A 25,525-nucleotide genomic window follows, 5' to 3' on the forward strand; every position below is an offset into this window, starting at 1 on the left:
CAGACTTCCAGTACAACTCTGAGTTCTGTCATCTGCAGAAATACTCTGATGACTCAGCAGTTGTTGGGTGTATCAGTGATGGACAAGAAGCAGAGTACAGAGAACTGGTCGGTCAGTTTGTGAAATGGTGCGGTGACAATCATCTCATCTTGAATACCAAGAAAACAAAGGAGATGATTGTTGACTTCAGGAGGAACAAGAACACACATAGAAGTGTTTCCATCATGGGAGAGGAGGTGGAGGTGGTGGAGGAATACAAGTACCTTGGAGTTCAGCTGGACAACAGACTTGAGTGGAAAAGCAACACTGAGTACATTTGCAAGAAAGGTCAGAGCAGACTCTACTTCTTAAGGAAGCTGAGATCTTTTAACGTCTGCACCAAAATGTTGCAAATGTTCTACAGGTCTGTTGTTGAAAGTGCAATCAGCTTTGCAGCAATCTGCTGGGGCAGCGGCATCAGAACCAGAGACTTGAAAAGAATTAACAAACTGATCAAGAAAGCTGGATCTGTGCTTGGAGTAACTCTGGAGCCGCTGGAGTTGATCATCAAAAAAAGAATTCTGTACAAGCTGACGAAGATAATGGAAGATCCTTCACACCCTCTACACAACGCCGTGACGAAACAACAGAGTGTGTTCAGTGGGAGGCTTGTTCAAGTCCGATGCAAGACAGAGAGATACAGAAGATCCTTCCTTCCAGCAGCTATCAGGCTGAAGAACAAAGCCCTTAATTAATTAATGTGATTGTTTAAAAAAAAAAAAAAAAAAAAAAAAAAAAAAAAAAAAAATTACTACTACTACAATATTGAATTTCCCTTTGGGATTAATAAAGTATTTTTCATTCATTCATTCATAACATGCTAGCAGATGTTAAGCTGTTGCTAGCTTTTGTGCTTTTTTAAGCTAGCTTAATGTAGCTCTTTGTTTTGAACTTTTAAATGTAAACAGAAATGAAAAAACCCTTACATTTTTAAAATATTGAAGTTTTAAAATATTCTTTGTTGGTTTTAAAAGATTTGTTCACCACCTGTAAACCAGAAGGAAGAGTGTTCAAAAATCCACATTTTTAAAAGAAGGCAAAAACACCAGAGTTTGAGTAGAATTGACAATTCTTTGTTAAGCCAGTAATAAGAAAACAATACATATCTTCTCGAGAAGGAGGCCTGTTAGCTTAGCTTCTGATCACTAATACACAAAGTGTCGGGACCCTTCGGTTCAGCCAAAAGACCCGCCTAACTAAATTATCCTCCTCATTTATAGTGATACAATGCATTGTGTCTATGTGCGTGCATGTGGTGCACATTTATGTGAATGTGTATTTTGCAAGGTGGTCCTCCCTTCTTCCGGGAATTTGATTCCTCCAGGTCCTTCGTCTGAGGTGCGTCAGAGCTGAAAGGAAAAAGATACTATGCTCTGCTTCACTATCTTTTTCTGCCTTTCTACTGACTCCCTTGTACTTTTTCTCACAATATTCACACAAAGGATATTCTTTTAATGATTTCTGAGTTACTGGGAAATTCCGTTCTGCTAGGAGTGAATAGATAAGCAAAGAGATGTACCAATATTTAGATTACTCCCTAGTGGCCATCCAGAACATTGTCAAGGCCGCTAATTGTCAGCTGTTTTCTCAGTATTGAACTCAGTAACCTTATATGAGTTTATGTGAATGCACTATCTGTAACCTGCAAAGCAATGATGACAATTAAGCTGTAGTTCTATTAATTAAAAGCAAAGCCTAATGCATGTTACTAAAATCTAAGGATAAAATGTAAATGAATAAATGAATAAGAATGCTTAAATGAGTAAATGAATAATAAATGAGTAAATGAATCAAAATGCTTATAAAATATTTGCAACAATATTTGGCTTTTCTTAGAAGTTCTTATTAAATGTGTTCACTTAACTTGATATTAATAAAGCAAAAAGCATGAATATGATAAGCATGTCTTATGCTAGCAGCCTATCAGCACTTGCTAATTGTTCGTGTTCCAACATTCTCTCCCTGAATTGTAAAGCCCACATTTGAAGGAAAACACTTAGGTTAAAGGAGGATTGTTATCCATGTAGTGCCATTTCATGTAAGTTAATGGATTAAAGTTGTTTGGCTTTTCTGACATTACAACATTAACAAGTGTTGGTAGATAATACAAAAAACAAGATTGTATCATACTAGCAGATGTTAAGCTATTGATAGCTTTTCTGCTCTTTTAAGCTAGCTTAATGTAGCTCTTTGTTTTGAACTTTTAAATGTAAACAAAAATGAAAAACCCTTACATTTTTAAAATATTTGGCTTTTCTTAGAAGTTCTTATTAAACGTGTTCACTTAACTTGATATTAATAAAGCAAAAACCATGAATATGATAAGAATGTGTTATGCTAGCAGCCTATCAGCACTTGCTAATTGTTCGTGTTCCAACATTCTCTCCCTGAATTGTAAAGCCCACATTTGAAGGAAAACACTTAGGTTATAGGAGGATTGTTATCCATGTAGTGCCATTTCATGTACGTTAATGGATTAAAGTTGTTTGGTTTTTCTGACATTACAACATTAACAAGTGTGGGTAGATAATACATAACACAAGCATATAACATGCTAGCAGATGTTAAGCTGTTGCTAGCTTTTGTGCTCTTTTAAGCTAGCTTAATGTAGCTCTTTGTTTTGAACTTTTAAATGTAAACAGAAATGAAAAAACCCTTACATTTTTAAAATATTTTGCTTTTCTTAGAAGTTCTTATTAAACGTGTTCACTTAACTTGATATTAATAAAGCAAAAAGCATGAATAGCATAAGCATGTGTTATGCTAGCAGCCTATCAGCACTTACTAATTGTTTGTGTTCCAACATTCTCTCCCTGAATTGTAAAGCCCACATTTGAAGGAAAACACTTAGGTTAAAGGAGGATTGTTATCCATGTAGTGTCATTTCATGTAAGTTAATGGATTAAAGTTGTTTGGCTTTTCTGACATTACAACATTAACAAGTGTGGGTAGATAATAACACAAGCATATAACATGCTAGCAGATGTTAAGCTGTTGCTAGCTTTAGTGCTCTTTTAAGCTAGCTTAATGAAGCTCTTTGTTTTGAACTTTTAATTGTAAATAGAAATCAAAAAACCCTTACATTTTTAAAATATTTTGCTTTTCTTAGAAGTTCTTATTAAACGTGTTCACTTAACTTGATATTAATAAAGCAAAAAGCATGAATAGGATAAGCATGTGTTATGCTAGCAGCCTATCAGCACTTGCTAATTGTTCGTGTTCCAACATTCTCTCCCTGAATTGTAAAGCCCACATTTGAAGGAAAACACTTAGGTTAAAGGAGGATTGTTATCCATGTAGTGTCATTTCATGTAAGTTAATGGATTAAAGTTGTTTGGCTTTTCTGACATTACAACATTAACAAGTGTGGGTAGATAATAACACAAGCATATAACATGCTAGCAGATGTTAAGCTGTTGCTAGCTTTTGTGCTCTTTTAAGCTAGCTTAATGAAGCTCTTTGTTTTGAACTTATAATTGTAAATAGAAATCAAAAAACCCTTACATTTTTAAAATATTTGGCTTTTCTTAGAAGTTCTTATTAAACGTGTTCAGTTAACTTGATATTAATAAAGCAAAAAGCATGAATAGGATAAGCATGTGTTATGCTAGCAGCCTATCAGCACTTGCTAATTGTTCGTGTTCCAACATTCTCTCCCTGAATTGTAAAGCCCACATTTGAAGGAAAACACTTAGGTTAAAGGAGGATTGTTATCCATGTAGTGCCATCTCATGTAAGTTAACGTACCTGCTCCTAATCGAGGAGCAGGTTTGTTGGATATTCTGATTAATCAGTAAATCAAACAAAATACCAAAATGGTAAGACAAGGCCGAGTCAGTGATTGTTACAGAAGAAATATCAACACCCTTCTAAATAACCCGTGACCTCAAATGTGGGTTGATTCTTGTACATGTTGACACAATCCAAACATGTCTAGTATTCAAGTATAGAAAAAATTCCTTGACATCACCATCCATCATGTTATCTATGTGAATGTTAAGTTAAAATGGTTAAAATCAGTTGAGCTAACTGAGAATTATCCAGAAAACTCATCAATGAAATTTGCACAATGTCTTGGACATTTGTAGATGATTAAAAGGGAATTTTAGAAACACCCCTTAAAATAAAACTAAGATACTAAAAGGAAGTAAAATCACCAACTGAAATCTCTTTACAGTGGCATGAATCTTTAAATAAGGCTGCTTCTCCTCCCCCTTTCCTCCTGTTTCCACATTTATTCATAAAACTAAAATGAGGGGGTGCTGTTTCAATTTACAAGGTACAGTTGACAGATTAGATCCATTCAACCCACAAGCTGACAGTGTTTGATTTCATTTTTTTACTTTCTACTGGGTCCAGGCCTGATCTCATAACAGCTGTTAGTAGTAGCAAAACTACAGCAAGGACCCTCAACACTTCTTAAAACTCCTGCACATCCTCCTGTGTCCTGCTCTGCTAGGCAAGGACAGATGATTTAAGAGAAGGATGAGGAGGGGGAGACTTGTGTTTCTTGGTAGACGGCGGTTGCTGGTGATGAGTCAGAGTACTGTGATCAAGACGATGGGTGATGAGGACAGAAAATGACACAAATGACAAATGTCTAGTTCTCACTTCATGCTGGTTTATTCATATTGATAGAGTACATAAAAACAAGATGCTTTAAGATTAGCTGAATGAAAGAGCTGTAACTCTTATACAAGTCAAACCAGTAAAATAATATCAGCTTTTATTGAACTGGTGTATGTTGTTGTAGAAAAATAACAAAGAGTCTGGAATGAGTAAACGTAAGGTTTATTTAAGAGAGTGATCGTCCCAACTCGCATGAAATCGGGAGAGACTCTGATGATTCATGAGAGAGAAACAGTTTTATTCAGCTGGTCTCCAGCTGAAGGTCAAACAGCGAAATAATAATATGAGGAATAGAAGACTGAGTGGCGCCACTTTCTTCCAGTTTTCAGACAAAGCCCACATACCACAACAAGCTGATATCCCAAACAACTATTGCTATCTAGCAGGTCGAAAACCAGTCTCAACTCTGCCATATCAGAGCTCTGGGAAGAAAGTGGTCAGTCTGACCTCACACACACACACACAATGAAAACTGTAACTTCAGTATTCTGTAGAATGAGAACACACAATATGAAAACGTAATAGTGAATGGATTAACAATATTAAATTACTAAAGAAAACTGAATATCAGGTGATTATTTTTAGTATATATGAGTGATTATCATATGCAGCTAAATTTCTTTCACAATGTCTTTCTGAGGACTGCGGATAACTTAACCAGCTTTCTGTTCTTTCTTATCACAACAATCAGCTTCTTTCACCCAGTTTCCTTTGTCATCCCACATCCTACTTCCATCGACCACATCTTCAGCATAGAACCACATCAGTGATCAAACCCTACTCATTTAACCTCATTAACCCAGTTTATACAGAAATTCTTTTACCAACAAAAATTTGCACCTAGATCTTAAAATTGATGTCAGACACACACGTATACAAGCCTCAACTTTGAGGTCTGCAGCTAATGCACATTTAGATTATGATTACTTCACATGCTTTATAAATGACAAGATGACAAGATATTAAAGTACTTAGAACAAATTAATACAGGTATTGAAGTTAACACAGAATAAAATGATGCAGATGCTTCACATTAATCCTCATTAACATGAATCAGTTGCACGTTTTCTGTGACTATTTGCATTACTGTAACAACTCCCAGCATGCTCATCCATTTGCATGTACTGGGTCCATTTACAGCAAAGGTGCTGTCAAAGTAATCAAGATACTTTCTTTTTTTGCTTCTTTGTTTCTATTTGCATGTGTTGTCTCATGTTGCAGCATGTTAGACGACCTTTCTTATAGCTACAACAGGAAACGTGGTTGTCAGCAGAGAGCTCCTGGAATCTTTGTTTATATGAAGAATAGTTTGTGTTTGATGTCTGGAAATCAACAGTAGAGCCAGATTGTTCTGGATCCATCCATCCAACCCAGCCTTCTCCTAGAGAGTTAGTTGCACTGTAATGACATCTAACACACATTTTCATTTTTTATTTTAAAGATTTAGTTTAATTACTGCTATTTACCCTCAACAACCACAATAAATCTTAAAATGAGAGACTTTGAAAGATTTTTTCAACTTAAAATGATCACACACATCAAATAAGGAGATGGAATTCTTTCATGGAGCAAATCCTTTGTTTACTGCTCATCCTCCTCCTCATCCTTGTGGAAGATCTTTCCATCTGTGTGCTCCCACCAGCTCAGTTTCACGTCTTTCTTCACTCCCTGATCCTCCAGCTTCAGTTTAATCTGAAACACACAAAACAAAAACTGAATGTCAATCATAAACTTGTCTATTAAACATACAGTATCTGAGTACACCCTTCACATTCTCGCTAATATTTATTATATCTTTTCATGGGACAACACTAGAGAAATGAAACTTTGACATACAGAATATCAAAGTTTAGTTTTTATAGTTTGGTGTCCTGTATATCAAAGTTTCATTTCTATGGTGTTGTCCCATGAAAAGATATAATGACATATTTGCAAAAAATGTGAGGGGTGTACTCACTTCTGTTAGATACTGTATGAATCAATTTATTGTTTTTTTGTTGTTGTTTTTATCTAGAGCTGTTAGTGCAATTTATTGTACTATAAATTGATGTAACTTTTAAAAAAACAAAAAGAAAAAAAACAAACAAACAAACAAAGAACAACAACAAAAACACACACAAAAAAACAAAGGGCAAAGAACCAGTTTGAACTAAGCAGTGGTCAAAAAAGGGAATTTGGGAGAAAAGTATTAGATTTTTCATTAACCCTAAAAATAAATTACTTCAGAAAGTAAAGCTGAATCTGGTAAAAAGTGAAAGGTTTGTGAAATGGAAAAGATTACTTTCTCTCTAAGACTGCAGAGAACAATGTTGAGGATATTGGTCGTCGAGTATGCACGTAATTGTGAATAATTATTTGCATGCGCAAAAAAAGTTTTCTTTTTTTTTAAATTTTTTTTTTGTTCTTTTCATTTAACTTAGGAGGGTAAACATCAAAGAAATGAACATAGATGCACTCGGTGTATTTTAATGTGAGACATTTCACAGAACCCTGGGTGACCCTGCCTTTTTCCTTTCTTATTCTCTCTGTATGGGTTTGTGTTTTAGTTTTCCTATTCCTAAAAATACTAATAAAAAACAAACAAACAAACTAAAACAAAACATGATTTATTTACTGTTTGGTATGAATTCCTGATCCAGTCCTCATTTCTTTCTGTTTGTCTGGCACCAGTCAACCTTAGTTCTAATCCTTTAAAGAGATTTTGATTAACAGTTTTCATGAAAGTTCTTCTTTGGAGGAGTTCTTTGAACATTTCACTCCCTTTATACCCAGCCAGTTTCATTTTACTTAACACTGACTTAAGTGACTGAATCAAATCATATTTTTCTTTAGTTTTTAGTCTAGGATGGAAAGCTTTGTTTTGTTTTTTCACCTGCATTTGTCGAATTCCTAAAAGACGTCCAGTTCATGTTCCCATTGTCTGTGTGAAATACTTCTTTCATTAAGCCTATGTCTTCAACCTTTTTCAGTTTCAGCAGCAGGTGTCTGAAACTAACGTCGGCTCACAGGAGTGAACGCTGAACTCAGCCCTCTAGTGGTGGAACTGACTCAACAACCATGGCAATGCAAAACACGCATGGAAGTATGATGACGGCGACATATGACAATGTTTGAAACAGATGTTGCTATTTACGTATGTAAGGGAACATAAATGGGCCTTAATATTATTAACAGGCTCAGCAAATGGAAGTAGATAGGAGATAATGTTGCCCATTAGATAACAGGTCTGTTCCCTGGTAGAGCCTGATATCCAGCAACACTTCTGCTGCATACTTTACGTAAACATGTACACATGATACTGTATAGGCTAATGTTTTTTTTTTTTTTTGTTTTTTTTTTTTTTTTATTCATTTTGAATGAAAATGCATGTTTTACCTTATTCAGCAATTCTTCTTGCATAGCAACATCATTTAGATCCAGAGAGGACTTTCTCTCCAGCTTCACTCTCATCACCTGCTTTAAAACAGGAGCTTTGAGGAATAAACAGACTTCATCAGTTTTATGATTCCTGCTTGGATTTTAAAGACAATCTTATAAATGTTTCCATCTGAAGTCCAGGAAAAGCAACATTTTCTATCAGCTAAAAACAAATACAATCAATCACTATTTGTGCCCGATTTTTTAAAATGATCACATGTAGCTACCGTGGTCTGGGAGCAGTTTAGCTAATGTGATGCTGGAGTTTTAGACTAATAAATACTGCACAGAGATCTCCTGAAACTTGGTTTCTTACAATGACTGGATGCAAGAGAAGGACATGGCTGCTGGCTTAACTCTGCAGTGTCACGACCTGCATCAAAGGCCGTGACAAAATGAGGAAAGGACACGCCAGATATATTTTATTATAAAAAATAACTATAATAAGTGTGTACAGCGTGTAAGAGTGGTCTGTCAGTGGTGTAATTTGGTTGCAAGTCAGTGGTGAACAAACCAGTCTACTGTGGGAGGAGAGAACAAGAGAAACAGGAGGCTGCAGCTTTTATAGCCGGATGCACCAAGAACAGGTGCGTCCGGTGAAAAGGGGACACCTACAAGCAGAGATGGATTAATGCTCAGGCCAAGCTGAGGGGTTGTCACAACAGTTTCTAGTAAAGCTAAATAATGACGTACCACTGTAGCAGATAAAGGCTCTCTTCCAGTCACAGGTCCAGTCCTCCCATTTTCCAGAAACTGCAAAGTATGCTGCTGCACAATAGTTATCTGGGCTATCAGGCTTTCCAGTATTCCAGTAGGTAAATGAAGCATTGCTTCCATCCACCCACTTCCAGCAGTCTCTGAAAAGACCGATCCAGGCTATTTGTCCAGCAGGTATCAGTTCATATATCTTCTGGTTCTCTGCCATGTCTCTCACACTGGCCAGGTCTGTGTATTGTTCTCTACAATACCTCTGAGCATCAGGAAATGTCATCGTTTGGTTTACGTAGGCAAATGTGACATTCTGTCCTGAGAAGAGATCACAGTGAACAGATATTTAGTAGGCCTGAACCTAATGGGAAAAAATCTAATCGTATAAATTTCTGACTAATATTTGGATTTAATCTTTAAATTCCAGCTTCTGTGCAGAAATATATTTTCTATATGAGATGGAGAATTATTACATGACATGACATCAACTGCTCGATTTTCTAACAAGGACATGAGGTTGAAATATTAACTGCTCCATTTACAAACTGCAGGATGCAATCTTTTTTTTATCTCAGTGTTTCAGTCATATGGAAAAATAGTCCACGATGACTTTTAAAGATGTGACTTCACAGCCAAGTGTAGCTGTCACATGTTTTGAGACTATGAGGAAGGAGAACAAGTTGCACTTTGTCTGGAGTTTTTCCACAAACAGCCAGTTACTTGCTGCCTCATCTTCCTCCCTCTCACCGGCTGCGAGAAAGTGGTTAACAAAAAGTAAGTTTGATCTGATGTAAACATACTTGAGGCGCAATAGAGTTTTCTTTTTTTTTTTAGGACTCTACTGTCGTACAAGAAAAACAACAAGACATACGTCTGAAGTGAGTGGCTTTGTAAAATTCTGCAGGTTTAAATATACCTGGATCAGGTGAAGCGTTACATGTAAATTAATTGCGCTCTTGGCAATTTGCCAATCACAAATGTCTTAAATTGCAATTTTATTTTAAAACAATTAATGTTTAGAGTCACTAACAATGCTCACTATCCATTTAACATCTGTGGCAACATTTTAATCTACTAAACTAATGAAACTGTAAAAAGTAAAAATGGTTTTAAAAAAAGGTTTAGTCTTTATTTAAAGACAAATAAAAACTGAAACAGAGGATAAAAACATAAATTCTGCTTCTATATGTGGTGAAACTCTCACCTTTGACATCAGAGCAGATGAATGGATAGAGCATGTTACAGGGCACATCAGCCCATTCTCCATAGTAACGCATGCTCGCGCAGCATTCCTTATTCCCATAATTGTCCGGTTGATCGTCTGCCCAGTTTCTGAACTCAGCCTCATCATCTTCATAGAAACTGCTGTCAGACATGGACCACCTCCAGCTGCTCACGTTATTATACAACCCGATCCAGGCTCTCTAAAATGAACGATATAAAATCAGTGCTTTCATTTACGTCCATATATTCTGAATATTAACATCAAGATTTTGGTGCTGTTGTCAATAATAAAGTTCATGTCAAATTTAACCCAATAGAGCCCGACGTGACATATTTGTTACACACAGTTTCTGAGACATTTTGCTTTAATTTATGCTATAAACTTTGCTTAAAATCCTGTTGAACACAATCTGATACTTGTTTTCTGTCCCCAATAGATACCCAGAAGCAGAAAACCACATTATAATATTTTAAAGCTATCATATGGTAATAAATGGTAGATATCTCCCCCCAAAAAATGTTATTTTTTTTGTTTCATTTTGTTAAAGGGCCAAATAAAGACCATATTTAAAAAATTTGACTTTTCTTACCATTTTTTTCATGGGCCGGCCCTTTATGGGTTAAAATTTAAATTTAAAGTTAACTCAAAATTGATCAAAATCAAGAAAATAGAAAAAAGTCTGACTTTCCTGCAGTTGTAAGCTTTTGAAATCAGAGAATATGTGATAATGGCCTAAAAGAAAACTAAGAAAACAGAATAAAGCTGTGAGGAGGAGTGAAGGCCGGGGCAGCTTGGCATGCTTCGGCCTATGCAGCAACCATGCTCCCTGGTGCCCACCTTCCAATGAAGCGCTCGCTCTCACGTGTAGTCGACTCTGCACTTCTCAAATAGTTTTCCACATTAGGGGTTCATCGTGTCCCTCACAGATCAAGTGGTGTCCCAGTATGCCCAGAAATTACATGTGAAGCATTCATGACCTTGTTTACAACATGCTGTGCTAAATTCATACAAGTGGGAGGGTGCTTTTGACATCAGGGTCACTCCACACAGCCACTAGGTGGTGTTCTGACTTTAGCTGGGTACTCACGTGCAAACATGTTCAGGATGGGATTGTCATACATTGTGAATTTTCAGCTTCTTACATAAATATAGTCCAGATTTCCAGAAACCTTGCAGTAGTTACAAATTAACAATCCTGTCTTGACTAAGGATGAAATTATTGTGTTTGATTAGCTTGTAAAGATAAATTAGGTTGAAAAACCTAGGACTTCCTGTTTTCAGTGGGCAAGACAATGAACACATACTGAGATGTAGATGTATGCAGGATGTCACTGTTCTCGGGCGTGTTAAGTTTGATACAAACTGGATGTTGACTGGGACCAATGAAAAGACATCATGTTGAATGGTGAAACATCAACATCAAGCAGAAACCACAGCCACGCTTCAATGTATCGTAAAGCTTTCCATAACTTTTATTCACAAGGCTAATATATTTACCCTAAACAAGTTTCAATCTAAATATGACAAATTCTGTAGAAGTAGATTGTAAAAATGTAAGAGGGTAAAAATTAGAGCAACAATTAGGCTTCATTCAAAATGGCTGACTGCCCCTTCAAATTAGCCAATAGGTTCAATAAGGTTTTTTATAGATCTGGACACGTTAAAAGTGTGTATAAGGAACTATTTTGTAACTTACACACAATATTTGCACTCAGGGCCCAACTCCCATCATCCCTGCCAAGTTTACTGATGTTAAAGATTATGTGTGTCTGTTATAAGGATTTCATGTTGTGTTATACCAGTATTCACCATGGCTACGTCTGGAGAAGGACTTGAGTTTTGTTCTGTTGTATTATGAAAGTGTTTAGCATGCTGTGAATCTCTTTCAAGAGTATGGAGTTAATGAGCAAAAAGCAGGACATGTTCACGTTAATAAATTAATTTCTTATACTTGTCCTATTACTGTACCACCCATAATTAAGCATAGTGTAAAATCTTCTCTCAATGAATGTTTTGAACCTAAAACAAAACATTTGTTTTTTTCTTATTCAGAACTAATGTGTTTCTCATCATCCATTTCTTTGCTAACTCTACTTCCTCATTTAAAATTCTTTCAGCAGTTGTACGTGCCGATGTACAAACTTTTGAGTCGTCAGCATACCTTGCAATGTTGGCAAAATTTAGAATGAAAGGTAAATTATTAATAATTATTAAAAATAAATGTGGGCCTAAAGAACTCTCTTGTGGCATCCCATAGCTGTCAGCTCTCAGCTTGGAATAGCTACCATCAAAGTATACTTTTCCTATCAGTTAAGTAACTCTTCACCCATGAATTAGCAGCTGCTTCAAACCATAGCAACTCGACTTATTCAATAACACTTTATGATTGAGAACATCAAATCCTGCACTCAGATCTAACAATACCGCACCAACATTTTTTTTCTCATCTATTTCCATTATCCAGTCGTCCATCGTCTGAGCGAGTGCTGTAGCTGTGGAATGCCCTTTTTTATGCATGTTGATATACTAAATTTAACCCATTTTTCCAAAAGTAATCTTGAATTTGTTTGTATATTATTTGCTCCATTATTTTACCAAGACAGGCACTAAACTAACTGGTTTACTATTTTTACCTGAAAAAAGGGAATATTTTGGCTATTTTCCATTTAAAAGGACAAATGTGTTTTTAAACTTAAATTAATGTGAGCAACAGGCGCAATTAGATCAGCTACAGGTTTCAATAACTTCATAGCAATATTGTCAACACCTGAAGGATTTTATTTGCTTGCTCTGAGCAATTTTAATATTTTATCAGCATCAATTTTTTCAAAGGTAAATTTAGAAGACCTATTACCCCTTATTTTATTTTTAATCAAATTGCTAGATAATCCATCTTCATCATCAGGGTGCAACCCATCTGGCATGGTTTAAATTTAGTGGCTAAAGTAACTACTGAAATAATTAGCTATTTCCCTTAAGTTGATAAGTTGATCAGCTTCTGAAAAAGAGTGGGTTGACCTCCCTTTTCTACACATCAATTCTTTCAGTTTCCAAATTTTGTTACTGTCTAATTTTGCAGAAACAATTTTATCTTCATAATATCTTCTATTTTTTTAACCTCATTCCTCAATTTACTAATTCCCACTGTAGTGCATCCCCTGATCTGATTGCTTCTGCCTTGGCTTGATCCCTTTGAACCACATAATCGCTAAGCTCATTGTCCAGCCATGGAACCTGAGCATTACTCACAGTTTGCGTCCTTGTTGGTGCGTGTCTATTAATATTTGGCATTTACAAAAATACTTAAAGCCCTGTCAAGATCTCGCTCCTTCAAGACTGTTGACCAATCAACCAGCTTACATTATCATAACACTGATTCCAGTCCAGGTGTTTAAACACCCTCTTTAATAATCTTTTGACCAGATTTTGGTATTTTAGTCCAAATTCGTCCAATTGCCACTAGATTCAGATTGAGGTGTTGTGGAGTGGTGCTCAATTTTAAAAAAAATGGACTGGAAACTGCAAGTCTTGTTCTAGCTCTGGAGTGTTATGGGCTCGACACACGGGAGGCGACCAACCACAGCGACAGGCGAAACTCATCGCAACCTTCGTGAAACCGAACACATGGGAGGCGACCAATGGCAGTGACGACAGCAGATCACTTTTCTCTAAGAAATTTGATTGTTTATGATATTGGTGGGGATTTTGACATTTTCAAACCAGTCGCTGACATGACAAATTATGACAGGCGTAGAGTCAGAATATTTTGCACGAATTAACAGAAATCATGCTGTTTACTGTATAAAAGAAAGACAACCCTGGGTTCATCCAAGTTTATAAAACCACCATTTAACATGGACAATGGTTACTCTAATGAGACCTCAGGTAAGGCATGTCTCTCAATAACAGTCTTAGATTCTAAAAACATCATGGGCTACTTGAGTGATATTTCCCACTATCTCTATCAGAACTGAAGAAGCCCTTCTGGATGAGAGCAAAATGTTTTCAGGAAACTAAACCAAGTCTAGATGACTTAACTTATGTTGGATAAATATCCAATAATGTACCTAAAATATGCTGTTCTACTATAATAATCAGCTGTGTATTTCGACAAAAGAGAGAAAAGAAAAGTAAATTTACATATTTGTAGGAAGAGTAGTTCATTCTACTCAAATCTGCCATGTTGTTCAGGATCTCCACGTCATCCATGTTGTCTATAGTTGCCAGGTCTGTGAACATGTCTCTGCAGTAACTCTGAGCTTCGGTCCAGTTCTTCCACTCATAAACAAAATGGTACTGACGTGCAGGGAGAGAGAAGATGACTCTCAGAGCTGCAGAGACACATATAAACATGCTGATTACAGGCTAAAAATTTAACCCTCATACCCTGTTAGAGAAAAAATGTTGTGACTTTTAAGATTTGTGTTTTGAACTTGAAACCAACAGAAAATTTTGAAAGATCACAATTTTTCACGTTTTATATTAAAATGTTCTTCTTAAAACTTATATGATTTAATTATAATTTAAAAGTAACCTTTTAGATTCCAATTTTGAGCATGTACCACTGCCATCGTTTTTAAAAAAGCATACTATAATAGTCGAACAATTTAACTTTAATTATCATTTGCGTCACCGGCAGGAAAAAGACATTTAAAAGTTGAACATGAACATAAAATACTTTCCTTACATAGAACTGTATTAACAGAAATGAAAGCTTTAACGCTGGTGTTTTTATTTTCATTGTAAAGATTACACCTGAGGAACTGAAAACTTTTATAAAACACTTGCCTGATGCAGCACAGATGAACAAAAGAACTTTCTCCATCTTCTCTCCGTTTAGCTCCTTAAGTTTGTGGCTACTTCATCTCCTATAATGACCTTCTTACTTAGATCATTCACATGCAAAATAAAGATGCAAACCACTTCAGCCTGATTTGTGTAGGGAAGTCAAAACAATTCAAACTAGGTCAATTTAAATACCACTGAACAAATAACAAATGAGTGCACAAGATCTTCAACTCACCAGAGAAAAACACTGCCCTAAAAACAGGAAATTTTGTTCCTCATTTTTATTATTTGTTTTAATGAAATTGTTATTTATAAAGATAATCTAAATGAGACATGACATTTCATTCTCTAGAAAGATCCGTTGTAATGATTGTGGGCATTATTTTTGAGTCAGAAGCTCTAATGGAAAATTAGAGCTTATAACTCAAAATTATTCCCATCTTCCCAGAGTAAAGAATCCTTCAAAAAAATTTCCTGTTACAAAAGTGTGCTCTTTTTGTCTTCCAGGTTGCACGTGAAAGGTTTTACGTCCACAACAAAACAACCTGGAACGCAGCTGCCTCTGTGCCAAAAGTTCCGCTTTAGTGCTGCTTACACTCTCATCTTTCCATAATATGTAAGAAAATAAAATAAATAGGTAAATAAAATGACAATTTAGTAAATAACATATACACAAAGGTGCACAATTTTGTAGTGTATCACATTCACTTGCAAAGAACAAGCTGTTTTTGGTCCTGGCCAATCAATGAGCTGGGTTTTCTTCTTCTTCTTGGTCAGTGGTCGTTTCAGGGAATACTCTCCTAGCGAGCAGTTGTCGTAAATGTTGTCCAGCTGGTTTGTTGTCAACATTGTTGTCCAAACTCGATTCCAGAGTGAAAGCGAACAAAACCAAAAGAGTCCCCAGACCATCCTGGTATGGATGTGCCCTTAAAACATGTTCATGCTTCAATATAATGAAATATTAGCAAAAATGTGAAGGGTGTACTCACTTCTGTGAGATACTGTAGATTCCAAGGAGACGACATGCTGTTGGCAACCGTGTTCTTTTGTTTTTCTTACTCCTACATTTCTGTGTAACATAATACGTCATGCATACATCATCAGCTGGCCTCTAGCACTAGCTCAGAACATGTACTGGATGTTACACTTCGTACTGCAGGATACTTTGTACATTTGGGCAGAGGTATCTAATTAAGGGTGTTAACATTTAAACAACATTTAAATTTTTTTAAAGAGCAAATGACCCAGCTTTCCACCATCATTTCAAACATTTATCCACCTCAGGTAACAAACAATGATGAGAACACTCGTCTATCCATCCATCTATTTTCTACTGCTCATCCACAGTCAGAATGTGGGGGCTGCAGATTAAAAAGGGAGGCCCAGATACTTAATTTTTTTCAGCCCATCCTTGGAGATCCTGAGGTATTCCCAGGCCAGCCAAGAGACATAGCAACACATCCTGGGTCTTCCCCTGGACCTTCTCCCAGTGGGAAAATCCCCGAACAACTCACCATGGAGGTAACCAGGAGACATTCTAACCAGATGTTCGGCCACTTGATCTGGCTCCCCCAGTGTGGAGTGTCACATACCCGGAGGTTGGATTCGTGAAATATCAGACACCCAGGGATAGGTGAAGGAGTTTTATTAAACTGAATAAACGGAGTGCAAGAGAATTCAGGTAACTGGCGGTGATCAGAGAGTCTGAGTGATGGAAGGCAGTGGCAGGTGCTTCCGTCTATTCCGACGGAGCGGAAAAGCCAAGTCCGTGATCTAGAGACAATCAGCGGAAACATGACAGTGGAGCAGCAGTTGCTTTGCTTTGAGCCCCTCCCAGATGGCCAAGCTTCTCATCCTGTATCTAAGACACCCTGCAGCGGAAACTAATTTTGACTGTTTGTATCTACAATCTTGTTCTTACGGCCACTACCCACAGTTCGTAACTATAAATGAGGATAGAAACATAATCGAGAGCTTCACCTCTCGACTCACCTCCTTTATAACCATTACAGACCAATCTTACATCACTCAATTGTAGCACCGATCTCCCCCTCCGTTCTTCACACCCTTATGAACAAAAACCCAAAATATTTGAACTCTTTCACTTGGGGTCATGATTACATTCTTGACCTGAAGAGGAAACTCCACTGTTTTTTTGTTAAAGGACTATGCTCTCAGATTTGAAGAAGATGATGCTCATTCCAGCTGCATCGCACTTTGCTGTGTACTGCTCCAGTGAGAGTTGAAGATCACAGCCCGATTAGGCAAACAGGACCACATCATCTGCAAAAAGCAGAGACCCAATCCTGAGTCTACTAAACTTGGGCCTCCTCAATACCATGGCTACACCTAGAGATCCTGTCAATAAAAGTTAAACTAAACAAAACTGGTGACAAAGAGTAGCCATGGTAGATTCCCACCTGCAACAGAAACTGGTCTGACTTACAGCTGGAAAAAAGAATCAAGTTCTAATACAGTCATACAGTGACTGGACAGTCCTTATCAGAGGGTATGGTACTTTGTACCCCCAAAACACTTAATCACTGGACTCCCTGGGGGACATGTTTGAATGCCTTCTCCAAGTCCACAAAGCATATAATGATCATTTGGTCAAACTCCCATGAACCCTCCAGGACACTGCTGAGAATATAGAGCTGGTCCACTGCTTCACGACAAGGTCATAAATCCAACTACTCCTTCTGAATCTGAGGTTCAACTATCCAATGGACCCTTTTCTCCAGGATTCCCAAATAGACCTTATCAAGGAGACTGATTTTGATCCCCTTGTAGTTGGACAATACCTTCTGGTTCCTCTTCTTGAAGAGTGGCACCACCACACTAGTCTGCCAGTTAGCCACCAAGAAGCTTTTTAGCCACCTTGGGTACCTCACCCCCACAGATATGAGAGCTCCCCTTTAAGTCCCCACATTCTGCTTCCTCATTGGAGGGCATGTCAGTGGGATTGAGAAGGCTTTTTTAAAGTATTCTGTCCACCAATCTACAACGTCCTGAGTAGAGGTAATCAAGGCCCCATTCTCACTGTAATACAAAGTGTTGGTGACACACTGCTTTCCCCTCCTGAGCTTCCAGATAGTTGACTAGAGTCTCCTTGAAACCATCTGGAAGTTGTTCTCTGTGGTCTCATTCAATTCCTCCCATGTCAGAGTTTTTGCTTCAGCAACTGCTGAAGCCACGTTCCACTTGGCTTGCCAGTATCAGCTGTCTGAGGAGTCCCACAGTTCAAACAGATTCCTTCTTCAGACTGACGGCATCCCTCACAACTGGTGTCCAGCAACAGGTTTGGGGGTTACTGCCAAGACAGGCACAACTACCTTATGGTCACAGTTTCCGTCAGCTACTTTTAAAATTGAAGCATGGAACATGGGCCATTCAGACTCACTGTCCTCCATCTCACTCACGACATGGTTAAAGGGCTGTTGTAGAAACTACCAGATATTCCCAGCAGGCACAACACCACTGGAGCCAACTCACTAGTTGATAACTCTGCTCCTCTCTTTACCCGAGTCTTCAAGACATGCAGCAAAAAGTCCAACAATATGACTTTAAAGTTCATCATCGATTTGCTTGCTAAAATGTTCTGGTGCCAAGTGCACATGTGGAAACTCTCATACTTGAACATCTTTCAGCTAAGATTAGCTGAATGAACACACACACGACATGTCTAGTTCTCATTCTATGCTAGTTTATTTATGTTGATGAAGATTAAATAAAAACAAGCTGAATGAAAGAGGATCTGTACCCTTTATACCAGTCAAGTGGTATAAAGTGTATGTGATATGACTTTCTGAGGACAATTGATCATAGCTATAGTTCATTACTGGATTTCTGTCCATTCTGCGCCAAGGTGCAGGTTCGAAATGGAATAAGAAACAAGTGATTAGATTTTGTGGGTGATCCAGATCCTGTCCTAGATTCAGGAATTCTTTAAAAGATTCTTTACAGGCGCAAACCTCTGGGAACATTGGTGAACTTTGTCACATCCCAGTTTTTCACCGGTAACAACAAAAGGTTGCTAACATAACACCATTAGATTTTTAGTGCCAAGTCCCATAATTTTTTTATTTTTGTAGAGTTTCCTCTAAATATGCCAAAAAGTTGTGTTGTGGTTGTGTTATGTTCTGCCATAGACATAGCTGTTCCACAGACAACAAGAAATCATTCTTCAAACTACCAAAAAGACACAAAACCCCAGAAAAATGTGATAACTGGTCAGCAGCAATCAAGCATGTTAATTCAGATTGTACCTTGGAGTCCTTTGAAATATTCAACAATTTGTTCATATAATTTTGTGACTGGTAAGTAAAACACTTATTACGATATTACTGTTTAAGACTTATGATTGTTTTTGTATAGATGCCAAAAATACCATGACATGTCTGGTTACAGTAACAATAACAAACTTCTATTGGTTTGTGAAGTTCTCAGTGTTTCTTGTTAGCTGCTGCTACGTCCTTGTTGTACTAGGGGAAGTAAGGACGGAACATAAAGTGAGTCGAAGACCGGATCTCAAATAAAAGACACAATTTATCAAAACACACAAATGGGTTCAAGTACAAACACGACCAATCCGGTGTCGACTGAAACCACAAAACAATAATAACAGGTAACTCTGAATAATGAACAAAGGAAAGTGTCCCAAAAACGGGTAGCAAATACTCTAACCAAATAGACAGAAAGTGTCCCAATAAAAGGGTTAACAATTTCCTTAAACAAACAGAAAATGTCCCAAAAATGGGTAGTACGCTCTAAGGCAGAATCAAAGCTCTAAAACAAACAAAAGATACTTCACCTCAAGCAGGGAAAAGACGTCAAACTCAATCACTGTACCAATTAACCAAAGATTAGCACTACAAACCCACACAGGGTAACTTCCACAACCAACAAGCTCAGTAACACTCCCAGTCTGGCAAACTGCATCCTTCTGTCCACAGCTGCCCCGTATGAAGTGGGTGATGAGGTTTAATAGGCGCACGGGCATCGTCATTGGTGGGCCGATTGGAATCCAGGAAGTAGATAGTCCAATCCTGGCGGAGGGAGGGCGGCTCTCTGTGAGGCACTCGCTGTCAATCATCAGGGCATGCTGCACTCATGTCCTTTCTGTAGGCAGGCAGGCAGGTGGCCGTAACACAACTCCTTCACAGTGTGACGGCGGATTGACGTAAGTGCATTCGTTTAGTCCTACTGCCACTAGCTTTGCCTCATATCTTTTTCTAGCTTTGACACTGACAGGATCAATATAACTATCACATTATGGATGATATGATATGATATGATGACAACAATAACAAAAAAAAAGTTTGGCTTGGCAGATGTCTGCGCTCTCTGAGTTCTTCTACTACATTTTTCACCCCACATTCTACTTCACATCAGTGATCAAACCCTACTCATTTAACCTCATTAACTCACAATTTACACAGATATTCTATTACCAACATAAACTTGCACCTAGAACTTAAACTTGATGTCATAAACACACGTATGCAAGCCTCAATTTTTGAGTCTTCAGCTAATCACATTTAGATTATGATTACTTCACATGCTTTATAAATGATGACAAGATATTAAAGTACTTCAAACAAATTAATACGGGTATTGAAGTTAACAGTATAAAATGATGCAGATGCTTCACATTAACTCTCATCAACATGAATCAGTTGCACGTTTTCTGTGACTATTTGCATAACTGTAACAACTCCCAGCATGCTCATCCATTTGCATGTACTGGGCCCATTTGCAGCAAATGTGCTGTCAAATTAATGAAGATGCTTTTTTAAACTTGCTTCTTTGTTTCTATTTGCATGTGTTGTTTCATGTTGAGGTGTTATGAGTGCCACTCATTGCGGACAGCTGGGGCTTGTAGAGGCAAATCTCTGGCCCTGACGTCCATTCGGAGTGGCTGGAGCAAATGCGCACCACAAGTCTCCTCCCCAGTGGAGCTCAACGCTTAGCCAATCACACTGCAGCTTGGAGGAAACCAGGAAATAAAGGGTTGCTGCAGTGTTCAGTCGAGAAGGAGAAGCAGACGGCACAGGCTGCTTGCCCTCACTTTAGATGAGAGAGGCTGATTAGTGCAGGTGGCCTCTTCTCTCGGTTTGGCAGATGAATGGTGGCATGGCTTTTTTGGGTGTTCGCTGTGCTATATGGTAGTCCGTTTGGTGCAAGACTGTTTTGCATCCACAGCAGGGTTACCTCCTGGCTGTTCGTGTTCTTTTAGGGGACTTAGTTCTAGTCTTGTTTAGTTTAGACTCAGCTTCGCTATCTACCCAGTTTCAGTTCAAGCTTTGCTGCACCCTTAGTTTGTGTTCTGCCATTTTGTTATTCTTTGTATTATAGGTTCCGTTGTGTTGGGCTAGATCAGGCTTTTGTTTGTGATGGATGTCACTTAGTTTATGGGAACTGCTGTTCTTTTTGTCTGTTTAGTTGTGGACACTCCTTCGTTTTACTGTGTGGTTTTTGTATTTGGTTCTGGGTTAAACCTTTTTGTATTTATTTTCAGCAGTTTCACTAACCACAACATTTGTTTACCTTTTGTTCCAGGTTTTATTCTGTATTTATGTTTGTGTCAATGAAATGTGTTGTGTTTAACTTTTACACCTGTCCCAACATACTTTTGTGTTGCGCCCAGTCATGCCCCTGATTTGGGTCGTAATAGCAGCATGTTGAGGTTCCTCTGCTGGTAAGACAACCCTGTTTCCTGTTGTAGGCTATCAGCAGAGTTCCTGGAATCTTTGTTTATATGAAGAATAGTTTGTGTCTGAAGTCTGGAAATAAACAGAGGAGCCAGACTGTTTTCAGGAGCCATACTCCACAGACTACTTGCAGCAAAGGGTGACCTCTGCAGGCACTTTTTAGGAGGCCACTAAATTAGCCGGTCGGCTCTCCACTGCACTCCCTCAGTAGCAGAGAAACACAGCTAATGAACAGAGTGCAGCGATGGGAGGATGGTCTTTGTCAGTATTGAGGATAAAGAGGTTTCCTGTTCTGAGACTGTGTGCACTCATTTAACCAGTAAGTGATTAAGCTATATTAGTTTACTTGTTATGATGAGGTGTATATTGTTTCTTTGTCCTGAAATTGCTGCTTGTTGGTGCAACACATAAAGGCGTGGCCCAACAGCCTCCAAACTTAATCATACTTATAAAGTAGTGAAAATAATTGGACACATTATTTATGTGTCGTTCCTTGAATATTGTCCATTTTTCTTTAAAGGGTACATTAGCTTTGCCAGCAAATCCTTGTGTAATTAATGCCTTTAGTCCTTTAGTTGTCTGAGGAGTTAGGTGGCTAGCATTATTACAAAATTAGAAAAGACTCAATATGCTGCACTGTGACTTGTTAAAGCCTCAGTAATATTTCCTTGTAGGTTACTCCTAAGTGATTTACTTGTAATTGTTGTTGTGGTGGACATATGTGAAGTGTACAACAAGCTGATAAAATATTTATAGATCATTTGTTGTGGTATACATTAAATCACTCCCACACAGTGGCCTGTTAACTTTTAACAAACGACTCAAAGCTAAGGAACTGCTCACATTTATGCATTGTAACTATGCCTCCTGGTGGCCACAAGTAATAAAACTGGTGAAATTATGAAGTCCTGACCAGCAACAGAATCCTTCTCCTTCTGCAGTTAGTATCACCATAATAATGTCTACCAACAAATTTAATATTAGCATTCAGTTGAATAACTGCTGTTTCTTCTCAACAAGCACAATCAGGGCTGGAGTGGAGCCAGTTTTCAGCTGGGAGTTTTATATTGGCCAGCCCACCTCTTTATGACGTGAAGGAAACTAGATAAATGAAACATCAGTTCACTACTTACAGTCCTGAATTTTTTATTTTATTTTATTTTTTTGCAAAAATAAAGACATTTAAAAGCATAATTTACTGTGTTAATGCACCAGATTACAAAACCAGTGACTAAACAAATTAGTTTTAATGTTTTCATACCTCCCTTTTTTAAAGGGCTGTGTCTAATGGGGATTCAAATAAAACAACAATGAACAAATAAAACAATAAACTTGCTTCAGGTGCAAAAGCAAAACACACAGAGCAAAAGAGAGATAATGTTTTCGCTCACACATCTCTAGAGAACAAAGTTTATCTTAAAGTACAAGCAACTTATGTTTCACACAAACCCCTGTTTCTCTCTCATGTCTTCCTTCTACTCTGTCTTCCATCAATTCTGCCTCCATCTACTCTGTCTTCCATCTATTCTGCCTCCATCTACTCTGTCTTCCATCTATTCTGCCTCCATCTACTTTGTCTTCCATCAATTCGGCCTCCATCTACTCTGTCTTCCATCTATTCTGCCTCCATCTACTCTGCCTCCATCTACTCTGTCTCCCATCTATTCTGCCTCCATCTACTTTGTCTTCCATCTATTCTGTCTTCCATCAATTCTGCCTCCATCTACTCTGTCTTCCATCTATTCTGCCTCCATCTATTCTGGCTTCCACCTACTCTGCCTCCATCTACTCTGTCTTCCATCTACTCTGCACTCCATCTACTCTGTCTTCCATCTATTCTGCCTCCATCTACTCTATCCTGCATCTACTTTGCCCTCCATCTACTCTGTCCTGCATGTACTCTGTCTCCCATCTACTCTGTCCTCCATCTACTCTGCCCTCCAACTACTCCACCCTCCATTTACTCTGACCTCCATCTACTCTGTCCTGTATCTACTCTGCCCTCCCTCTGCTAACCAAACAGAGATATATTAAACTACCTTATGTCAAAAATGATTGATAGTTGACAGGTCAAAGGTCACAGGTGTTGATTACATCATTAGTAGGCGTGGTTTGGTGACTTGTGTTTTCCATGGTGGATCACTTGGGGTTTTTTTTTTCCCAGGGTTGATGACGTGTGTTTCCCACGGTGGTAAGTAGGCGTGTTTTAGTGACGTGTGTTTCCCATGGTGGATCATGTGTGGTTTTTTTTCCCCCCATGCTTTGAAGAGGCATCAGTTGTTGTCCATCACAACTGTGTTCTGCCCAGCAACGGTCATTGAAGGGCTAAGTGTGCTTCCCCGGCGTTATGGTCAGTCAAAAGGGTGATCTGCCCTGTAACATGAGGAAGTGAGTGGGAGTTGTAGTCCTAGGGAAGTGAGTGGGAATTGTAGTCCTGAATCAAGGTTTGTAGGAGCAGGGGTTCCTGATGGTTATTTAAGTGAAGCGCAGAGAGTGTATTGATTCAGAGCCTTAAAAAAAAAGCAAGCCATCCAGCAGGATGATGTTGTGAGAGAGACAAAACAGGTAAAAGTAAACCCTTAACTAAGAAGGCAGAGTGTGAGTGAGTGAGGTCCTTTGACCCCTGTCTGCCTGTGTCTCTAAGTGTACCGTTAGTAAGCAAGCCTTGGTTTCAATGGTCAGGTTCTGCAGCCATCCTGTTCTGTGATCGATCAATAAAAAACCACGTCTTGTCCCCCGAAAGACACCTTGTCTTTGTTAGAGAAAACTCTGTGGTTTTATCTGTGTCAAGATATGGTGCTGGTTTCCTGTGTCTGCAAAAACAGAAGTACGACCAAAGCATCCACGTCGCAGGCCAGACATTTCCCCTAATACCAGTTTGAGTCTTTAAATGTCAGCTTCTCCGTTTCTTCACTTAGAAACAGAAAGCAATGTATGTTGATCCAAGATTACACAATGTTCTTGTAAAGTCATACACAAGTTATACATTCAAAGACAAATTAAAATAATATCTAACACTTACAGAGGACTGTGTTTTTGGAAAGGAAGAACTGTGAGAGAGGTCAGCAGATTCTAGTCAGGGTGTTTTAGAATTATGTGATTGTTCTCTCGCTATCTGAGACTCTTTAGAGCACAGGCGTCTCAAAAACTAGTGGTAAAAACCAACCTATAAGACGGCAGAATGATGTCACAGCGATTCAAACACGTTTTTAGGAAAGATTTTATGAAAGAGTTTAGGCGCCAGACTCTAGGCAAAACTCAAGCTTGTAAGATGAAAGATGGTGTTTCACGGCTGTGTTGATGGCTTCAGTCAGAATGTCACGAGTGAGGAAACGAAAGGAGGAAATCAGGAATTATTTTAGAGTGAGTCAATTTGAAAGTTTAATTCACAAAGAAATTATATTCTAACCACTGTTGGGTCATTGTTACCCCTAATGGTGATAATAATAGCTGTTAAGTCAAAGATTTAACAGAGTTGTGACTCGGGCAAAATAAATAATTGAAATTATCATCATATACTGAAGTGTTTACATGACCTTTACCCAATATTTTCATAAAGTGAAAAATGCTTGGTACAGATCCTGAAAAATGTATTATAATAATTTTAACATGTTTTTTCATTTAAGATTAGTTCTTAAAATGAACTTTCCTCTAATAAAACAAATTCTATGCAGCGAGTCAAAGTCATGGCATACAGATTTTCTTTTTTGTGAATTATTACAGCTATGATGTAATTTGTAACAGCGGTTTATCATTTTTTTGCAATTCTATCTGTTAACGGTCACATTTATGTTGATGAATGTAAGTAACGTGTTTCTTGTCATTTGTGATTAAAGTACATTTTTGTGATGCATTGTAGTACAAACAATTTGTCTAGAAAATATTGATGTGAAACAAATATGCCCAACATATATCTTCATCTTATGAAATTACAACAAGCCAAATAACCCTGTTTTCAGTTTAACGAACAAACAAAAGCAATTTAAAGTAAGTTGCTGAATAGTATATT

The 25,525-nt window shown here is 37.9% G+C and overlaps 1 protein-coding gene across 1 annotated transcript; it reads right to left on the reverse strand.

Moving 5' to 3' along the window:
• Positions 1 to 5,564: 5,564 nt before the first annotated feature.
• Positions 5,565 to 10,121, reverse strand: LOC121652400 (L-selectin-like). The gene is made up of 4 exons (XM_042005177.1): positions 9,998 to 10,121; positions 8,779 to 9,111; positions 8,044 to 8,138; positions 5,565 to 6,360 (listed from the first exon to the last, which is right to left on the reverse strand). The coding sequence occupies exons 1-4, from the start codon at positions 10,068 to 10,070 to the stop codon at positions 6,250 to 6,252; spliced, it is 612 nt and encodes a 203-aa protein (XP_041861111.1). The 5' UTR covers positions 10,071 to 10,121; the 3' UTR covers positions 5,565 to 6,249.
• Positions 10,122 to 25,525: the final 15,404 nt, after the last annotated feature.

Source organism: Melanotaenia boesemani, chromosome 13 (genome assembly GCF_017639745.1).
Source record: "Melanotaenia boesemani isolate fMelBoe1 chromosome 13, fMelBoe1.pri, whole genome shotgun sequence".
In the NCBI taxonomy this organism is placed as follows: Eukaryota; Metazoa; Chordata; class Actinopteri; order Atheriniformes; family Melanotaeniidae; genus Melanotaenia; species Melanotaenia boesemani.